A 16,040-nucleotide genomic window follows, 5' to 3' on the forward strand; every position below is an offset into this window, starting at 1 on the left:
CCACAGCTCTTCTGGACAACTTGTGCTAGGGCCTCCCCATTCTCACAGGGAAGAATTTTTTCCTGATGGGAAAATAGTTAAAATTTCGTGAGAGGAGAGAGCAGGGATGATGATGGCAGTGTCCCCAGCAGGTAACATCCCATCTTTGGTCTGCACAGACAGCCACAGGGTAAAAGGGAGGTACCATCAGCTTCCCACCTCTGATAATAATGAATTTAAGGAGAGAAGAAGATGGGTCACAGCTTCCTTTGCTCCATGTGCTTCTTGTAGCTGAAGGCTGAGCTGGAATCCCATCTGGATGTTCTGGAGCCATGCCTTCTCCAGCCTGGGCAAACAGGGAGCAGGGACCAGGGGCACAGGCTGCCCCCATGCCCCACATGTCCCACAGCACACGAGGAAGCCTCGTGCCATCCTGCCAAGCCAGGCTGGTAGCAGTGAAGGTGGCTAGAGATAGAAAAACAACTCAGAGCAAAGATGGCCCTTTTATTTTGGGAATCCTGGGCACTGTTGTGCGGAGTGTTCCAGGCAGAAATCACCAAGGACGTCCTGGAGCAGCAGGAGAGCTGCACATCCCAGTGATTCCATGCTGGGGGCTGTGTCACACGCACAGCACAATGGGCTTTTCTTTTGATTCCATGCTAAAAGGACAGCTCCAGCTTCCTAATAAAGGGATTGCTTTTCAGTTTGAAACGAAAATTGTAGAAATCATTAAATCTTGAAGTTTAGATTGTGACTCACAGAATGGTTAGGGTTGGAGGAGACTTTAAAGCTCATCTCGTTCCACCCCCCTGCCATGGGCAGGGACACTTACAAGAATATATTCTTGTGAGGAAGAATTTATGAATTGCATTTGTTATAGATTTAAGGTTATTATTAGTTTATACCTCTTACCTGGAAGATATTTCCAGTTTGTAAGGGTACATTTTGCTATGCTGTTACATTTTGCCCTTTACCTCATAGGAGAAAAAAAATGATCCCACTGAAAATGTGAAAATGATGCTTTTAAAAATCCATATAGGAGTACCTGCTTTGAAAATCAGTCTCTGTAAGGATGAGGATTAAACAAAGCAGGAATGGAGAAGAGATTGCTGCCTACTTTTGCCTTATTTAAATATTCCCCGAGCTTCCTCCATTTTAATCTCCCTTAAAAAGATGGCTGTTACTAAAGCTGGCAGCCCCTCCGAAAGCAGCATCATTTTTCTGGCGTGATGTTCAGCTGAGCGAGCCTAATGTGGAGTGGGGACCCCCTTCAACCAACTGAGCAACCGGGATGATTCCCAATTCCCCAGTGCTTCCAGCCATCCGGCTGAATCCACTCGGATCTGTCCTCGCTCCTTTGTGCAATCCCTGATTTCATTCCTCTCTCCTGCGAGCACATCCACCCACGGGCAGGCTCGGCAAGGATGCGATGCCAGGCTTGGCTTTGTCTGGGATTAGCAGCTGCTGGGCTTTGGGGGATCGCTGGCTTTGCTGAACGCTGATTTTTTTCCTGGACTGGGGAAGGGGGTGTCCGTGTTCCCAAGGAGCTCTCCTGTCTGACCGGTGATTTCTCCAGGAGGATTTGTGGACGGTAGCGAGGAGTTTTCCAAAATGCCTGAAGCAAACTATTTGTTATCTGTATCTTGGGGTTACATTAAGGTGGGTTTAATTCCTGAAGGACTATTAATGGCTAGTTCGTTTTGTGCTGTGTTGCTTGGATAAAACCTCTATCAGGAAAAAAATGCTTTTTAAATGGTTATTTGTGTGTATTTTGGCAAGAGCTTGACATGTGTGTAGCGTGCATGCAGAGTACATGTATGGAATTTTTTTATCCCTTTGGGAATTCAGTGTTGCAGGATAAAATGATGCAGCAATGAAAATGTTTGATTATAAAATCAGGAGGATTATAGCATGTGTATGTGGGGGAATAATGTCTGAATCCTACATTTTACTGTAACGAGCTGAGCAGATCTTCAGATTTATGGCATATTTCTCCTCTGGATATGCAGTTGTCTTTTCCTTGCATAATACAAAATGGAGAAAACTTACAAAATCCAGAACAGGAGAAGGTTATAGGATGGAGAATTCTAACCCCGCCAAGAATTTGAGCTTTCAGAGCTGAAACGTTATTTCCTCATTTGTGACAGTAACAACTAATGTGCATCTTTGGAGGAAATTAATGGTGTAGTTTAGTGGATTGAAAAGAAATATCCAGTCATGATGATGCTGAACAGTATCTAAATGAAACCAAACCATGGCTCTGACTCCATTCCAAATATTCCCAGAATATTGCTTTTAATATCTTGTCTGTGGACTCGCCTGTGCTAACATTGGGTTGATTTGGGAAAGGATTCAGAAAAATGCCATCTTTGTCTGTGCTCTTCCCCTCCCAGTTCAAGAGGATGCTGAACCGGGAGCTGACACACCTCTCCGAGATGAGCCGCTCCGGCAACCAGGTGTCTGAGTACATTTCCAACACTTTCCTGGGTAAGGAATCACATCCCAAGCTTTCGGGTGACTCAGAGAAAGATTAATGGCAACCTAATCACTGTTTGTGCCCAGCTTTCCTTTGGGGCAGAGCATTACTGAAATATGCTGGGTTTTTCACTTTCAAATAGATATGGGGAGGAAAATGATAGTGTTTGAGTAAGTCTATTCACAGAGGAATTCCTTCTCTAAACCATTGGATTTTGCTGTGCAGATTGAATGAGGCAGTTGGTAGCTGCTTTATGCAATACTTGATTTTTGTGTTGACCTTATGTAAAGGACAAAGTCACACGAGCCCAACTTGCAACTACTGCCTCGTTCAGCTGCATCTTCCCCTTCAGAGACAGGGTTCAAATTAGACTCAGCCCAGACATTTTATATATTACTTTGTGTGAATTTGCTCATTTTGCACCAAAAGTCAGAATAAAGACTAAAGAGAATATTTTGCATTTCATTAGTTTTGCTGGAGCCCACAGCACTACTGACATGAATGAATCCTCTGTGTCAACAAATATATTTATTACAAGAAATAGAATCTTCTGTGGAAGCAGCTTTAGAATTTGTGATCATTTGCATATAAAATGATATGTAGCAAAGTACCCTCATACATATCTCTGAGTCCAGCAGCTCCAAACAATGAGAGATTTGGGATACTGGAGCTCGTGGAGAATTGTGCCCTGGGGTTAAGATGATCCTGAATGCATTCACCACATGACACACAATTATTTCCATTAAGGGATTTTAAAGTGATTCCAATGGCCAGTTGCAACTGCGACTGCTGTCTGCATTTAGGACACATCACATCATTAATAATCCATGGAAGTCTGGAGCTGCTTTGTGGGATCCAATGACCCTGTCTTAGTCCTCAGCTTTACCATGACATCCAGAATATGAATTAAAACAAGTAATTAGGAGCAAGGCTGTCCAGCTGCCAGCCAGCAGCCACTGCTTGGAGAGCCTGGGATACACACCACGGCCACAGTGGCATGTTCAGGGAGCTGGTTGGTCATCAGCTCTTCCCACTAGGTGCAAGTCTGTGGAGCAGGATGGGCCTCAGCTGGAATTGCTTATGTGGCCACCAAAAATAAACCACACATACACTAAAGTCAGTGGAGTCTGTAATTCAGCAGGGGCTGATTAGCTGGAGCTGCTGCTGGTGCTAATGGAGTTGTGTTATTCATGGAATCCTTGAATCCGAGACTGGTTTGGCTTGGGGGTGACTTCAAAGACCATTCAGTTCCACCCTCTGCCATGGGCAGGGACACCTTCCACTAGACCAGGTTGCTCCAAGCCCTGTCCAACCTGGCCGTGGACACTTCCAGGAATGGGGCAGCCACAGCTTCTCTGGGCAGCCTGTGCCAGGGCCTCACCACCCTCATAGGAAGAATATCCCATCTATTCCTGTCCTCTGGCAGTGGGAAGCCATTCCCCCTTGTCCTGTCCCTCCAGGCCCTTGTCCCAAGTCCCTCTCCAGCTCTCTTGGAGCCCCTTTAGGCACTGGAAGGGGCTCTGAGGTCCCCCTGGAGCCTTCTTCAGGTGAACACCCCCAGCTCTCCCAGCCTGTCTCCAGAGCAGAGGGGCTCAGGCCCTTGAAGCAGCGCCGTGGCCTCCTCTGGACCTGCTCTAACAGGTCCATGTCTTTCAATTCTTTCTATTCCCTTACTCAGACTGGGTCAGGCAACTGCATTTCCCTTTGCAGGTCTGGACAATGGTCTGTCCATTCCTGTTCTGCTGCTCCTCCCGTCCTCCGTGACAGTGACGTCCCTGTGTTCTGTGGCAGTGTGAGACCACTCAGCCACTCAGCCTGTGTTTTGTGGCAGTGTGAGGGCCACGGTGGTGCTGAGTGGTGCAGGCTCTCCAGACTGGGCCAGATTGCAGCCTGATTGCTCACATTAAAAAAAAAAAAAAAAAAGAGTAAAGCTTTTAAAAGGATCATCAAGCTATTTTGGGAAGTCATGCTGTTACATTTTTTATGAATTACTTTTTCCCCCCTAAAATTTGGTTTAAAATTAAATGAACACACAAAATAACAGGAGCCTACAGCTGAGGAGGTTGAACAAACAAACAAAAAAAGATATATGTGGGTAGGACATTCATTTATCTCTAAGCAGCATTTGTTAGATTGGGATAACTTACAGATATTAAAACCAGATCATGTGATCTCATTCACTCTCTTAATTTTATTAGAGCCTGCAGTGACAGGACAAGGGGAAATGGCTTCCCACTGCCAGAGGACAGGGTTAGATGGGATATTGGGAAGGAATTCTTGGCTGTGAGGGTGGTGAGGCCCTGGCACAGGTTTCCCAGAAAAGCTGTGGTTGCCCCATCCCTGGAAGTGTCCGGGGCCAGGTTGGGTGGGACTTGGAGCAACCTGGTCTAGTGGAAGGTGTCCCTGCCTGTCATGGCAGGGGTTGGATCTGGGTGACCTTCAAGGTCCCTCCCAACTCAAACCATTCTGTGATTCCATGATTAAATGAGCTGAGAAGGCACCAAGAAGTGATGTCCTCTGCAGAGGGTCCAGTCCTGCAGTCACTGGGCACAGCTTTGGATCCATGTGAAGGTCAAAGATGACAAACAGTGGTTTTATTATTGGCCCCATCACATAAACAGGGAGGATCATGGTGCCCTTTTGGGACAAGTTCTACCTAAGGGCTGAGGGGTGTTGCTGCCACCACCAGGGACACTTGATTTAACAAATCAGAGATTTCTGTCCAAGAATGTCCATTTTACACTGCCTTAATGTTAGTCATTGCTAAGGAGATTATGTAGAGAAAAGTCCTTCAGTGGTTCAGCAAAAACACGCAAGGGAAACACCCACTGATGTCAGCCAGGCTGTTGCTGTGAATAATGGCTTCTTTCTTAATTGCAGTGCTGCAGATACACTGGTAGTTCTGATTTCAGAGGGTTTTAATTAAGCCAAGGCAAAAGTAACTAATGCCTACAGGCCTTGTCCCTCTGAAGGTCCTCAGGGATGCAAAGGTGCAAAGAGATTATTGTAACCTTTTCTACGAGTCCATGAAAAATTATTTGTATGGAAGTAATGAGCAACTGTATCTCCACTTTAATGCAGCAAATAAATCAGCTGTAAGGGCAGTAAATAACATATGCGGAGATATTTATTTATTTATTTATTTATTTATTTATTTATTTATTTATTAAACACATCTCCACAGCCAAGTTTGTGCCTATTTCATGTGGACTAATATTGTTATTCTCTTTGAGAATGGCAAGAAGAATATGGCCTGTGCTTTGTATGTTATTCTCTACATATTTGTAAAGGACAAACCTTTAATAAATCAGTGTCACAAATTTGTTACTGGGTTAGTGCTCTAAGAGCAGGGGATGTTGACACTAATAATTATCAACATAGGGAATGGAAAAATACAAACTTTTTAAGCTTTAATGAGGAAAAATGTGTTGTTGGGATACGTATATTTCTCTTAAAATAGGTAATAAAAATTAATTGGGATTTAGCCATGAACAGAACCTGGTGCTCTTCAGGCATGGAGAATCACAGAACCATTTAGGTTGGAAAGCCTTCTTAGACTAGTAAGGCCAACCATCCCCAGCACTGCCAAGGCCACCACTGACCCATGTGCCCAAGTACCACATCCTCACATAGAGACACATTCCTGGACATGTGCTGTGTCCCCAGGCCATGCACCGTGAAAATGGCTACAAGGAAAGCAGCCTGGTCTTAAACAATCATAGAATATGCCCAGATAGAAGGGATCATCGCGTCCAACTCCTGGCCTGGCACAGGACACCCCAAAAATCACACCAAGTGTCCCAGCAGGGCTCAGTGGCAGGTTCAGTCTTTCAGAGATGAACCAGAGGTTATGTCACTGTTTTGCTTTGGCTTTTGGGTCCCAAAATACAAGACCCCCAGCAGGAACACCTGGGTTTGAACTGGCATGTGGAGCCACTTAGTGAGCAAAGCCAAGGGTTGATTTTGGGGGGTGTGACCAGTGCTTGTGCTGCAGTGTTGGCTCATTTTGTCTTGATTTGTTACAGACAAGCAGAATGATGTGGAGATTCCCTCTCCCACCCAGAAAGACAGAGAGAAGAAGAAAAAACAGCAGCTCATGACACAGATCAGCGGAGTGAAAAAATTAATGCATAGTTCAAGCTTAAATAACACCAGCATTTCACGGTTTGGCGTGAAAACTGAAAAGGAAGATCATCTGGCCAAGGTATGACAGATTCTTGCCATTTTGGGGGAAGCTGGAAGCTGGGAAAGGACTGGATGAATGATTGCCCCCCTTGTAAAACTGTAATCAGTAATCCTGAAGTGATGTGGCCATTAAAAATGTTGTAATTAATGGTAGCAGGCCCTAACAGCATATTCTATGTTTATAAATACTTATAATTATCCCTAAAATAATAAGAAGAAAAGTGATGAAGGCTGAGGAGAGCAATTATCAAACACAAAATCAGCCCTTCACAGTTACTCTGCGTTCCTGTACTTTATTAAGTACACATATTCATGCACTTACATGATTACAATAATTATTAAATTTGCATATTTTGGAACTTTTGGGGAAGTTCAAAGATAGAACTTCACACCAGAAGACGTGGTGCAAGTGAGAAATGCAGAATTGTCTGGAAAAATAATGTAACTATTCTTTTTTTATCCTCTCAAAAGGAACTGGAAGATCTGAATAAATGGGGTCTGAACATATTTAACGTGGCCAGGTATTCCCACAACAGGCCCCTCACCTGCATCATGTACGCCATATTCCAGGTTTGTCACTTCCTGCCCAAATTTGCTATTCTTTTATGGCACTACTTTAACTTCTTATTGCTTTCAGATTTGTTGTCTTCTCCAGCATGACCTTCTTACTTGATACATGCCTGTATGTTTGTATCTTTTATTACACAGGAGCGAGATCTCCTGAAAACATTCAAGATCTCCTCGGACACGTTCGTGACGTACATGATGACACTGGAAGATCACTACCACTCGGATGTGGCCTACCACAACAGCCTCCACGCTGCTGATGTTGCCCAGTCCACCCATGTTCTGCTCTCTACCCCTGCCCTGGATGTGAGTTACCTTGTTTGAGCTGAGTTGTGCTGGGCAGGGTTGTGTTTGAAGGTGGGAGGGGCACCTGCTGCTCTTCCAAGGGCTCAGTTTGCTACCAAGGGCTCCTTCAGACACTGGTCTATGCTCTGTGGGGACCAGGGACAGGACCCTAGGGAATGGCCTGAAGTTGTGTCAGGGCAGGGTTAGGTTGGATCTTAGAAAAAGGTTCTTCCCCCAGAGGGTGGTTGGGCACTGAACAGGCTCCCCAGGGCAGTGGTCACAGCAGCAAGGCTGACAGAGCTCCAGGAGTGTTTGGATGATCCTCTGGGGCACACGGTATGACTCTTGGGAGTGGGTCTTTGCAGGGCTGAGGGTTGGACTGGATGATCCTTGTGGGTCCCTTCCAACTCAGTATATCCTCTGGTTCTGTGATTAAGAAATCTCAGCAGCAGCCCTGCCTGAAATCGCTGTTTCATCTTCAAGAGCACAAGCTGCTTGCAGACCTTTCTTGAGTCAGTGGCTTGTCCTCAGAAAACTAATTTTAAAAAGCACAATTTGTTTCTCTAAATCAGCCTCCCAAACTGTTGAGGGATAAAACCTAAGGACCTCTCTGACAAATTCCTTCTTTCCTTTATAGGCTGTCTTCACAGATTTGGAAATCCTCGCTGCAATTTTTGCAGCTGCAATTCATGATGTGGATCACCCTGGGGTCTCCAATCAATTTCTTATTAATACAAGTGAGTTTTGTTTGGAATACAATCATAACTTCATCCACAAATTTGGAAACTTGTGGAAATGCTTTTTCCATTACATAAATGATGACTTGCAGACTGAATTGCCTTCTCAAAATATTGTGCAGTAAATGAGGGAGACATTTGGAAATAAAGCAATAATTAAAATGAAATTCCTAACAAAGGGAGCTATTGTAGTACAATTTGTAAAGTATCCTTGTGAATGTTACTACTCGCTAACATGTAATAATTCTTCCAGTCCCGAGTGCAAATTTTACCATTACTATAAGAGAAATAATGCTATTGCTATTGACAACCATAAAGCTAAATATTGTGGCTCATATTGTGTTCTGCAACAGGCTGAGCATGTATCTTGATTCCAAAATATGGGTATTGTTCTGTTTTGGAAAGAGTGTTTGCAGGATTCTGTTGTCAGTGACTCTGAAGCCGTATCTAAGTCAACTGAGTATTATTTTGTTCACTAAGACTGAGCAAAGGCTGTTTGTATTATAAACATACATTCTGGGATTATCGAACTGCAGGCTCCTGTCACTCATGGAGCAAAAAACAATCACAGAATCCTGGAATTATTTCCTTTCACTGCCTGCCACGGGCAGGGACACCTCCCACTACCCCAAGTTGCTCCAACCCCTATCCAACCCGGCCTTGAACACTTCCAGGGGTGGGACATCCACAACCTCCCTGGGCAAGGAAACCCTCCCTGATTTATTGCACGCAGATGAAACCTTGCAGTGCCTAGGACAAGTGTTTGCTGTTTGAAGTCACCCATTTCACATGCTGGAGTCACATATCTGTGTTCCTTTGCTAGATTCCGAGCTGGCCCTGATGTACAATGACGAGTCCGTCCTGGAGAACCACCACCTTGCTGTGGGTTTCAAACTGCTTCAGGAGGAGCACTGTGACATCTTCCAGAACCTGACCAAGAAGCAGCGTCAGACGCTCAGGAAGATGGTGATTGACATGGTATGAGCTGTGCACACTCTGCTCCTCTTCCTAACCCAAAAACTGGCTTACTTGTGTGGCTACCCCTGCTGACATCCTGTTTTTTCCACTTCTGTGAAGGTGTTGGCTACTGATATGTCCAAGCATATGAGTCTGTTAGCTGATCTGAAGACTATGGTGGAAACTAAGAAGGTGACCAGTTCAGGAGTTCTCCTTCTGGACAATTACACAGACAGAATACAGGTATGGCAGCCAAATTTCCTGGATTTTGTGTATTTTGTTCAGGATGAAGAAACCACATTCCTGTTTTTATTGTGGCTGTTAAATTGAACATATATAGAAGCTACTGACCTAAATTTTCAGCAGTCATTTTCTTCTGTAATAAGAATGGGTGCAAGGTGGTCCCATATATTTTAGGTGAAGGGGATTATGGTTTTTGTAACACTAAGAGTATCTAAGTTCAAACATGCACATTCTTCTGAGGTTAGTCCATAAGGCTGAGTTTTTGAGGGCCCTCAAATTTCTGTGCTGCTTTCTCCCATTTGTTTCTTCTGCTATAGCATTGCAGTAATTGTAATTTATGGCTCCATACCTAGAAGCAACTCCCAGTGAGCTAAAATTAGTGATGTGCAGTCTGTCCCCTATATAAATTCTTGATTTACAGAAATGACAGAGCAGTGCTGGAACAGGGTTACATAGTGAGCAGGACAAGATACATTCCGATCTGCTCTGCACTTTGATGACCAACTTCTTAAGTACAGGCTCATGGGAAAAACTCCTTCAGTTTTTATTTAAGATTGATGATGTTAAGACAGGTCACTTTGCTGCTGTCTCAGTCCTTCTGGCCAGTTAGTCAGGCACATCTTGTGTGTGTCTGGAAGGGATATTACTCATTTAATAGTAGGAGCATTTAACCTACTTCCATGAGAGCATGGAAATGAATTTTGAATGGTGGGAAGCACCTGCATTCAAAAACAAACCTGTGTGATGTCATTAACATTGTCACAACTGCACCCCTTGTAAGTCTTGAGTTGTCTGAACACCAGAGAGCATGTGTTGCCTCTGAAGGGACTGTGGCAGCTGGGCTCATATGTGGATATATACAATCAGAGAATCACAGTCTGGTTTGGGTTGGGTGTGACTTAAAAGCTCATTTAGTCCAACCCCTGCCATAAGCAGGGACACCTTCCACTAGAACAGGTTGCTCTAAGCCCTGTCCAACCTGGCCTTAGACACTTCCAGGGATGAGGGAGCCACAGCTTCTCTGGGCAGCCTGTGCCAGGGCCTCACCACCCTCACAGCCAAGAATTCCTTCCCACTGTTCCATCTAACCCTGCCCTCTGGCAGTGGGAAGCCATTGCCCTTTGTCCTATCCCTCCAGGCCTTTGTCCCAAGTACCTCTCCAGCTCTCTTGGAACCCCTTTAGGCACTGGAAGGGGCTCTAAGGTGTCCTAGAGCCTTTTCTTCCCCAGGTGAACACCCCCAGCTCTCCCAGCCTGTCTCCAGGGCAGAGGGGCTCCAGCCCTTGGAGCATCTCTGTGGCCTCCTCTGGACTCGCTCCAACAGGTCCACGTCTTTAACGTGGTATGATGGAACAATGTTAATATTTTTATGGGCTGTTTCATAATCAAGGAGTCTTGTGGTCAAATGTTCTGCAATAAGTGAGCAGATACAGCTTGAAACCATCTCCTTTTTCCATTTGATTTTATGCGTTTTCTTATTAATGTAATTGCAGGTTCTCCGAAATATGGTACATTGTGCAGACCTGAGTAATCCCACAAAGTCTCTGGAGCTGTACCGGCAGTGGACAGACAGGATCATGGAAGAGTTCTTCCAGCAGGGAGACAAGGAGAGAGAGAGAGGAATGGAAATCAGCCCGATGTGTGACAAACACACCGCTTCGGTGGAGAAATCACAGGTGATTGACCCTAAGCTGCAGTTCTTACTGCCTGAGCTTGTAGTTTTAAAGCAGAGACAAAATTCATCTGCTCTCTCCAGCACAATTAGGCAATGAGCCAACTGTTCAGAGGGTTGGTTCTGATCGACCCTGACATCCAGCTGTGCCTGGAGCTCACACAGACTGATGAGGCTGCTCAGGCTCCTCTCTGTGCCCCTCGGCGTCTCCTCATTTCCAAACGCGTGTTCATCTTGCCCTGTTCGTGTCCCAGTTTCCAGGAGGAGTTGGTTTCCTTTTGTTCCCTAGTCTTGAAAAGCGCAATTCTGCTCTCCACATCCTCCTGCCGGGTCTTTCCTGCTTTCACAACCTCTGTTAATTAGCACCTCCTAAACGTACTGACATTGTACCCTGGGTTAGACATTTATAGCAGTGCCAGCCCCATTGAACTGCAGGGTTAGGAGCTTCTCCCAGCTGAGATCCACTTCAGGACACTGGACAATATTCAGGACAGTTTTGTAGTGCATGATCCATCTGGTGAAGTTAGAGGACTGCTGGAACTGCTTTGTGCAGGGTGAAGGCACAGAAATAGTCATTTATGTCAATACAAACCTTAAAAGGAGCTGGATTTGCCCCATTTTTTGAGATGAACTGGCTCATCCCTTGTTCTGATTCATAAATTAAATGGCTTCAAGCTCAGATTTTGTTCTGACCTTTGTAGTACAGGCCATAAAATTTCACCCAGATAGTCTGTAATGAAACCAGTAATTTATGTTTGCCTAAACATATTCCAACTTTTATATAATGGTGTCTTGGTTGTTGTTTTTGAATGACTAGAGCAAGTCATCACTGAGGTTTTTCAGCTTGAATAAGTAACAAAATCGATGATAATTATTTCCAAATGTCCTCTCAGGCTAAGCCAAGTGGTTTCAAAATTATTCACTCAACCGCATGGTGATTTTGTTGGAAAAATCTGTCTTATTTGTTAACCTAACAAGAAATGAGTCCTTCAGCCAGGCTCAGCCAGAAAATGCCCATGTGCTCTGCATGTGAGCTCCAATTCATTATTTGTTTCACATATGCACTTCACGGAGGCTTCAAAATGGCATTTTTGCTATGCAAAAGGGACAGGAATTGCTCAAAATGGCCCTCATGGAAATCCCAAAGGAGAAAGGGAGGTGGCATGTCCGTGCTGGAGGGAAAGAAGGAGTTGACTGGAAAAGAGTATGCAAGTATTGCAAAGCTTGAGATGTCACCTCTTTACATCAAAATTTTTTAGGATCAGTGCTGAGCCGTGTGGTTATTCCATGTTATTCCAGTTTTTCCATGATCTGGAATGTTTATAAAGAAACAATAACAATGAGTGCCAATCTTTGCCCATTGCTGCTGTAGAGCCCTTGAGCATTTTGGGTGGCAGCAAAGCCATGAGCTAACCATAGAGAATCCTTTTTTTTCCCCTCTTTAAAAGTGCTCCGGAACATGTGCTGCAGGAAATTTTCATCACCTTTTTGTTTGAGCTGCCTCAACTGTATGTTACAATTGAATGTTAATGGTTCTATTGACATCCTGTTGTGTCTGAAGGAGCCATGTGTGATTTCCAAAGCAAACATCTGCATGTTGGGGCTGGCTCCTCGGAGAGCCATTTTCCTGCTGCACAGAAACCTTGTCCAGCAGAGCGAGGAGAAGTGACACATTCTGCCAAGAGGGAAGAATTTCAATCCTCTTTATGGCCATTCAGTTTTCTCCATCCTGGACGTACGTCCTCTCTTAGTCAGACAATTGAAGGATGATTTAGCTCAGAGCTTACGCCGGCGGAAGGACTGACGGACTCAGCCACAGCCCTCACTCTTTCCATCGCTGACACGTCACTCCAGGGGGGTCGGACAGCAGTGGCCTGTCCTCTTCATGCAGGAGGAGGATTCTTGGGATGAGCTGACCTGCTTTCTGGGTTCTTTCCAAAGCAAAATGAAAGGAAAGAGAGTCTCTAGCTGGGCCAGCTCCTCAGAAAAACGCAGTAGCTGCTTTGGCAGAGTGGAGGAGAAAAACTGAAATGTTTGAAGCTGGAGGAGCATTAAACAGTTCAGAATAGGCACAAACTACACACTGTAGTAAAATACACCTAGAGCTTGAACTGCAGTCCATAAGGCAGGGACATTCGGTCTTAGGACGGCTGCTTGCCTTGGGAGCACTGGTGTATTCCCAAATCTCAGCCAAGCGTGTACCCTGGGTAAGGGCACAGAGGCCATAAATGCACCAGCCTTGTCACCAGGGAATTCTGAGAGGAGCAGGGATATTTAAAATCCCACATGCTGCCAGGGATGGAATTGACAGTTCTATCTCTTGAATTTCCTGTTGGCTCCTGCTTTTAGTTAAACTTCAATCTAAGGTTTGATTTTGGACAGCAACCTAACCCAAGGTTGTAGGTGGAGTTCTGGGTATCAGATGATTTTGTCCGTGATTATGCTGTGCTGGTTTGGAGACTTGCTCTGGGGTGGGTATTTTGCTTGTAGAAATCAGGTATTACCATAAATTGAACTTTTTAGACACCTACCTTCTCCTAGTCATTCCCTTCCCCTAAGTGTGAGTGTTCCTGTGTTCCCAGGTGGGATTCATTGACTACATCGTCCATCCACTCTGGGAGACATGGGCTGACCTGGTGCAGCCCGATGCCCAGGACATCCTGGACACGCTGGAGGACAACAGGAACTGGTACCAGAGCATGATACCTCAGAGCCCGTCCCCTCCCCTGGAGGAGCGGGGCCAGGACTGCCAGGGCCTCATGGAGAAGTTCCAGTTTGAACTGACACTGGAGGAGGAGGACTCGGATGGGCCAGAGAAGGACGGCGAGAGCATCGGCTACTTCAGCAATACACAGACACTCTGCGTGGCCGAGCCGGGGGAGGAGGAGCCCCAGAGGGAAGCAAACATAGAGATTGTGACAGAAGACACATCTCCTGTCGACACATAATGTCCTGGACCCATGTGAGTGGATTTTAACACTTAAGGAGCATGCAAGCAGTCTCACGGACAGCCTGCAGCGGGGTCTGAGGCCTCTGTCCCACAGTGGCTTAAAGACCCTCCCAGCTACTTGAGATTGGAGTCAGGGTTAAAGATCGTGTAGTGAATGATTGCTCAGGAAATTACCAGGTGATTTACGTTGCGGTTTGAGCCTTGTCAGCCAAGAGCATCATGTTGTCCTGGAGCTGGCTTGGGTCGGGACTGAGGCGTCAATGACACACAACTGAGAGATTTTATACTGTTAGTTTTGGAATTTATACCAGTTAGACTGATAGAAACTACTGATTAATAACTCTCCATATAAAACCTGTCCACCCAACCACCTGTCTGCAGACCTGTGTGCCTTCTTTGTAAACACTTTCATGTCTTTTCAAGAGTCTCTTAATTAAATACACAGAGTTTAGTATTCAAAAGCGACACAAAGTGTTTCAGAATTGACGGATACTTTTTTGATTCTTCCTGTTACAAGAAGCAGTCTTCCTTTTTTTCATGGGCAATACCTGTCACTTTATTGCAGTTAATCACTTTGACAGACTAAACAGAAGGGGAAACCCTCTGGTTTGCATTACTGCACCTTTAATCGTCTTCTTAATACCCCTGGTGACCTGTTTTAAGTCACTTCATGCCATCATGCACCGTCTCTGTTCTCTTGCTTGGAACAACAGTATTTTTTCCTCACAGGGTTTGGTTTTGTGGTGAGCAGGACAGAGGACAGGTTGTTTCCATGGCACAGTGCAGTACACACATGAGTAAGGCAGTGTGTGACACATGTTCCCCCTCGGCAGCTCCTTGGAATTTGCACGCTCGGATATTTGTGTTTCTCTCGCCTCTCGTCCACGTTTCCTAGGTTTAGGCCCACCATCCTCCTCCTGCACTGCCTCGAGCTCTAACACCTCCATTACTGTTTATAACAGTGTATTTATTATGTAATGTATATACTGTAATGTTTTGTAAGTTATTAATTTATATGAATTAGCATTGCCTGTCGGCGGCGATGTTAACGGTGTAGAAAACTCGGAATAAGAGTTGCCTTTTTTTCTTGTAACCTTTTGTATTGCATAAAGTACAAGAACCTGAACATAGCTGGAGAGACAGACGCAACCCAGGAAGGGCATTCGGGTGGCAGCCGCCCGTGGGAGGGGTGACACCAGACCCCAGGGCAGTTGGGAGTGAACAGAGAGACGGGGAAGCGAACAAAGAAACCCCCCCCGAGAACGGGCTGGCTTTTAAATGTCACGTTCCAATTTCTGAACAACCCAATGTGAATTTCTATGACAAAAATGTGAACTGATGTAATAATTGTGCTGTGAAACTTCCTCTGACAAAGCTTGTCCGGCATCGTGAGCGGTGTCAATCTCAGTTTGTAAAATATGTTTCAAGCTTTTTGGTCCAACTTGTGACTAACTAGTTAATGACAATAGCACAGTTGTGCATGATCAATGGGTTTGTTTGTCTGTTGAACACTGCATTGTTCCAGGTGGTTATTTTATTGTTTCCAAAAGTTTCACACAATGTATGTTATAGTATTATATATTGTGTTCAGATGCATTCTTAAGAGATTTTTATATGAAGTGAATAAATGAAAGCATGACCCTGCCTGTGGCTCTTCATGATGCTTTTGTCAACAAGTCAGCGTGAGCTGTGTCACCACCACTTGGGGGACAGCAAAATGGAACCCTCCAAGCCCAGAACATGCCCATGCCCCAAATCCAGAACATGCCTGTGTCTGAAACCCAGAACCATCCCTTGGGCAAAACCCAGAACCATCCCATAGCCAAAACCCAGGACCTCCCACAGCTGAAACCCAGAACCTCCTACAGCCAAAACTCGGGACCTTCCCACAGTCAACCCCAAAATTGTCCCATAGCCAAACCCAGAACTTTCCACAACTGAAACCCAGAAGTGTCCTGTGCCCAAAACCCAGAACCCTCCTACAGCCAAA

General features: G+C 45.1%; 1 protein-coding gene across 7 annotated transcripts in view; it reads left to right on the forward strand.

The window, feature by feature from the left end:
• Positions 1–15,694, forward strand: part of PDE4B (phosphodiesterase 4B) — a 172,135-nt gene extending 156,441 nt beyond the window's left edge. For 6 of the 7 annotated variants that reach the window (XM_051798047.1, XM_051798056.1, XM_051798080.1 and 3 more), the window contains 9 exons: positions 2,373–2,466; positions 6,481–6,659; positions 7,112–7,210; positions 7,349–7,513; positions 8,130–8,229; positions 9,053–9,207; positions 9,307–9,429; positions 10,922–11,104; positions 13,683–15,694. In XM_051798047.1, coding sequence (XP_051654007.1) covers positions 2,373–2,466; positions 6,481–6,659; positions 7,112–7,210; positions 7,349–7,513; positions 8,130–8,229; positions 9,053–9,207; positions 9,307–9,429; positions 10,922–11,104; positions 13,683–14,048 — 1,464 coding nt within the window. In that variant the 3' untranslated portion in view covers positions 14,049–15,694. Of the gene's footprint in view, positions 1–972; positions 1,639–2,372; positions 2,467–6,480; positions 6,660–7,111; positions 7,211–7,348; positions 7,514–8,129; positions 8,230–9,052; positions 9,208–9,306; positions 9,430–10,921; positions 11,105–13,682 lie in introns of those variants that run through there. The other variant, XM_051798066.1, reaches the window with a different exon arrangement.
• The last annotated feature ends 346 nt before the right edge of the window (positions 15,695–16,040 follow it).

This window comes from Manacus candei, unplaced genomic scaffold (genome assembly GCF_025592945.1).
Source record: "Manacus candei isolate 608988 ecotype Guabito, Panama unplaced genomic scaffold, ASM2559294v1 h1tg000005l, whole genome shotgun sequence".
Lineage (NCBI taxonomy): Eukaryota > Metazoa > Chordata > Aves > Passeriformes > Pipridae > Manacus > Manacus candei.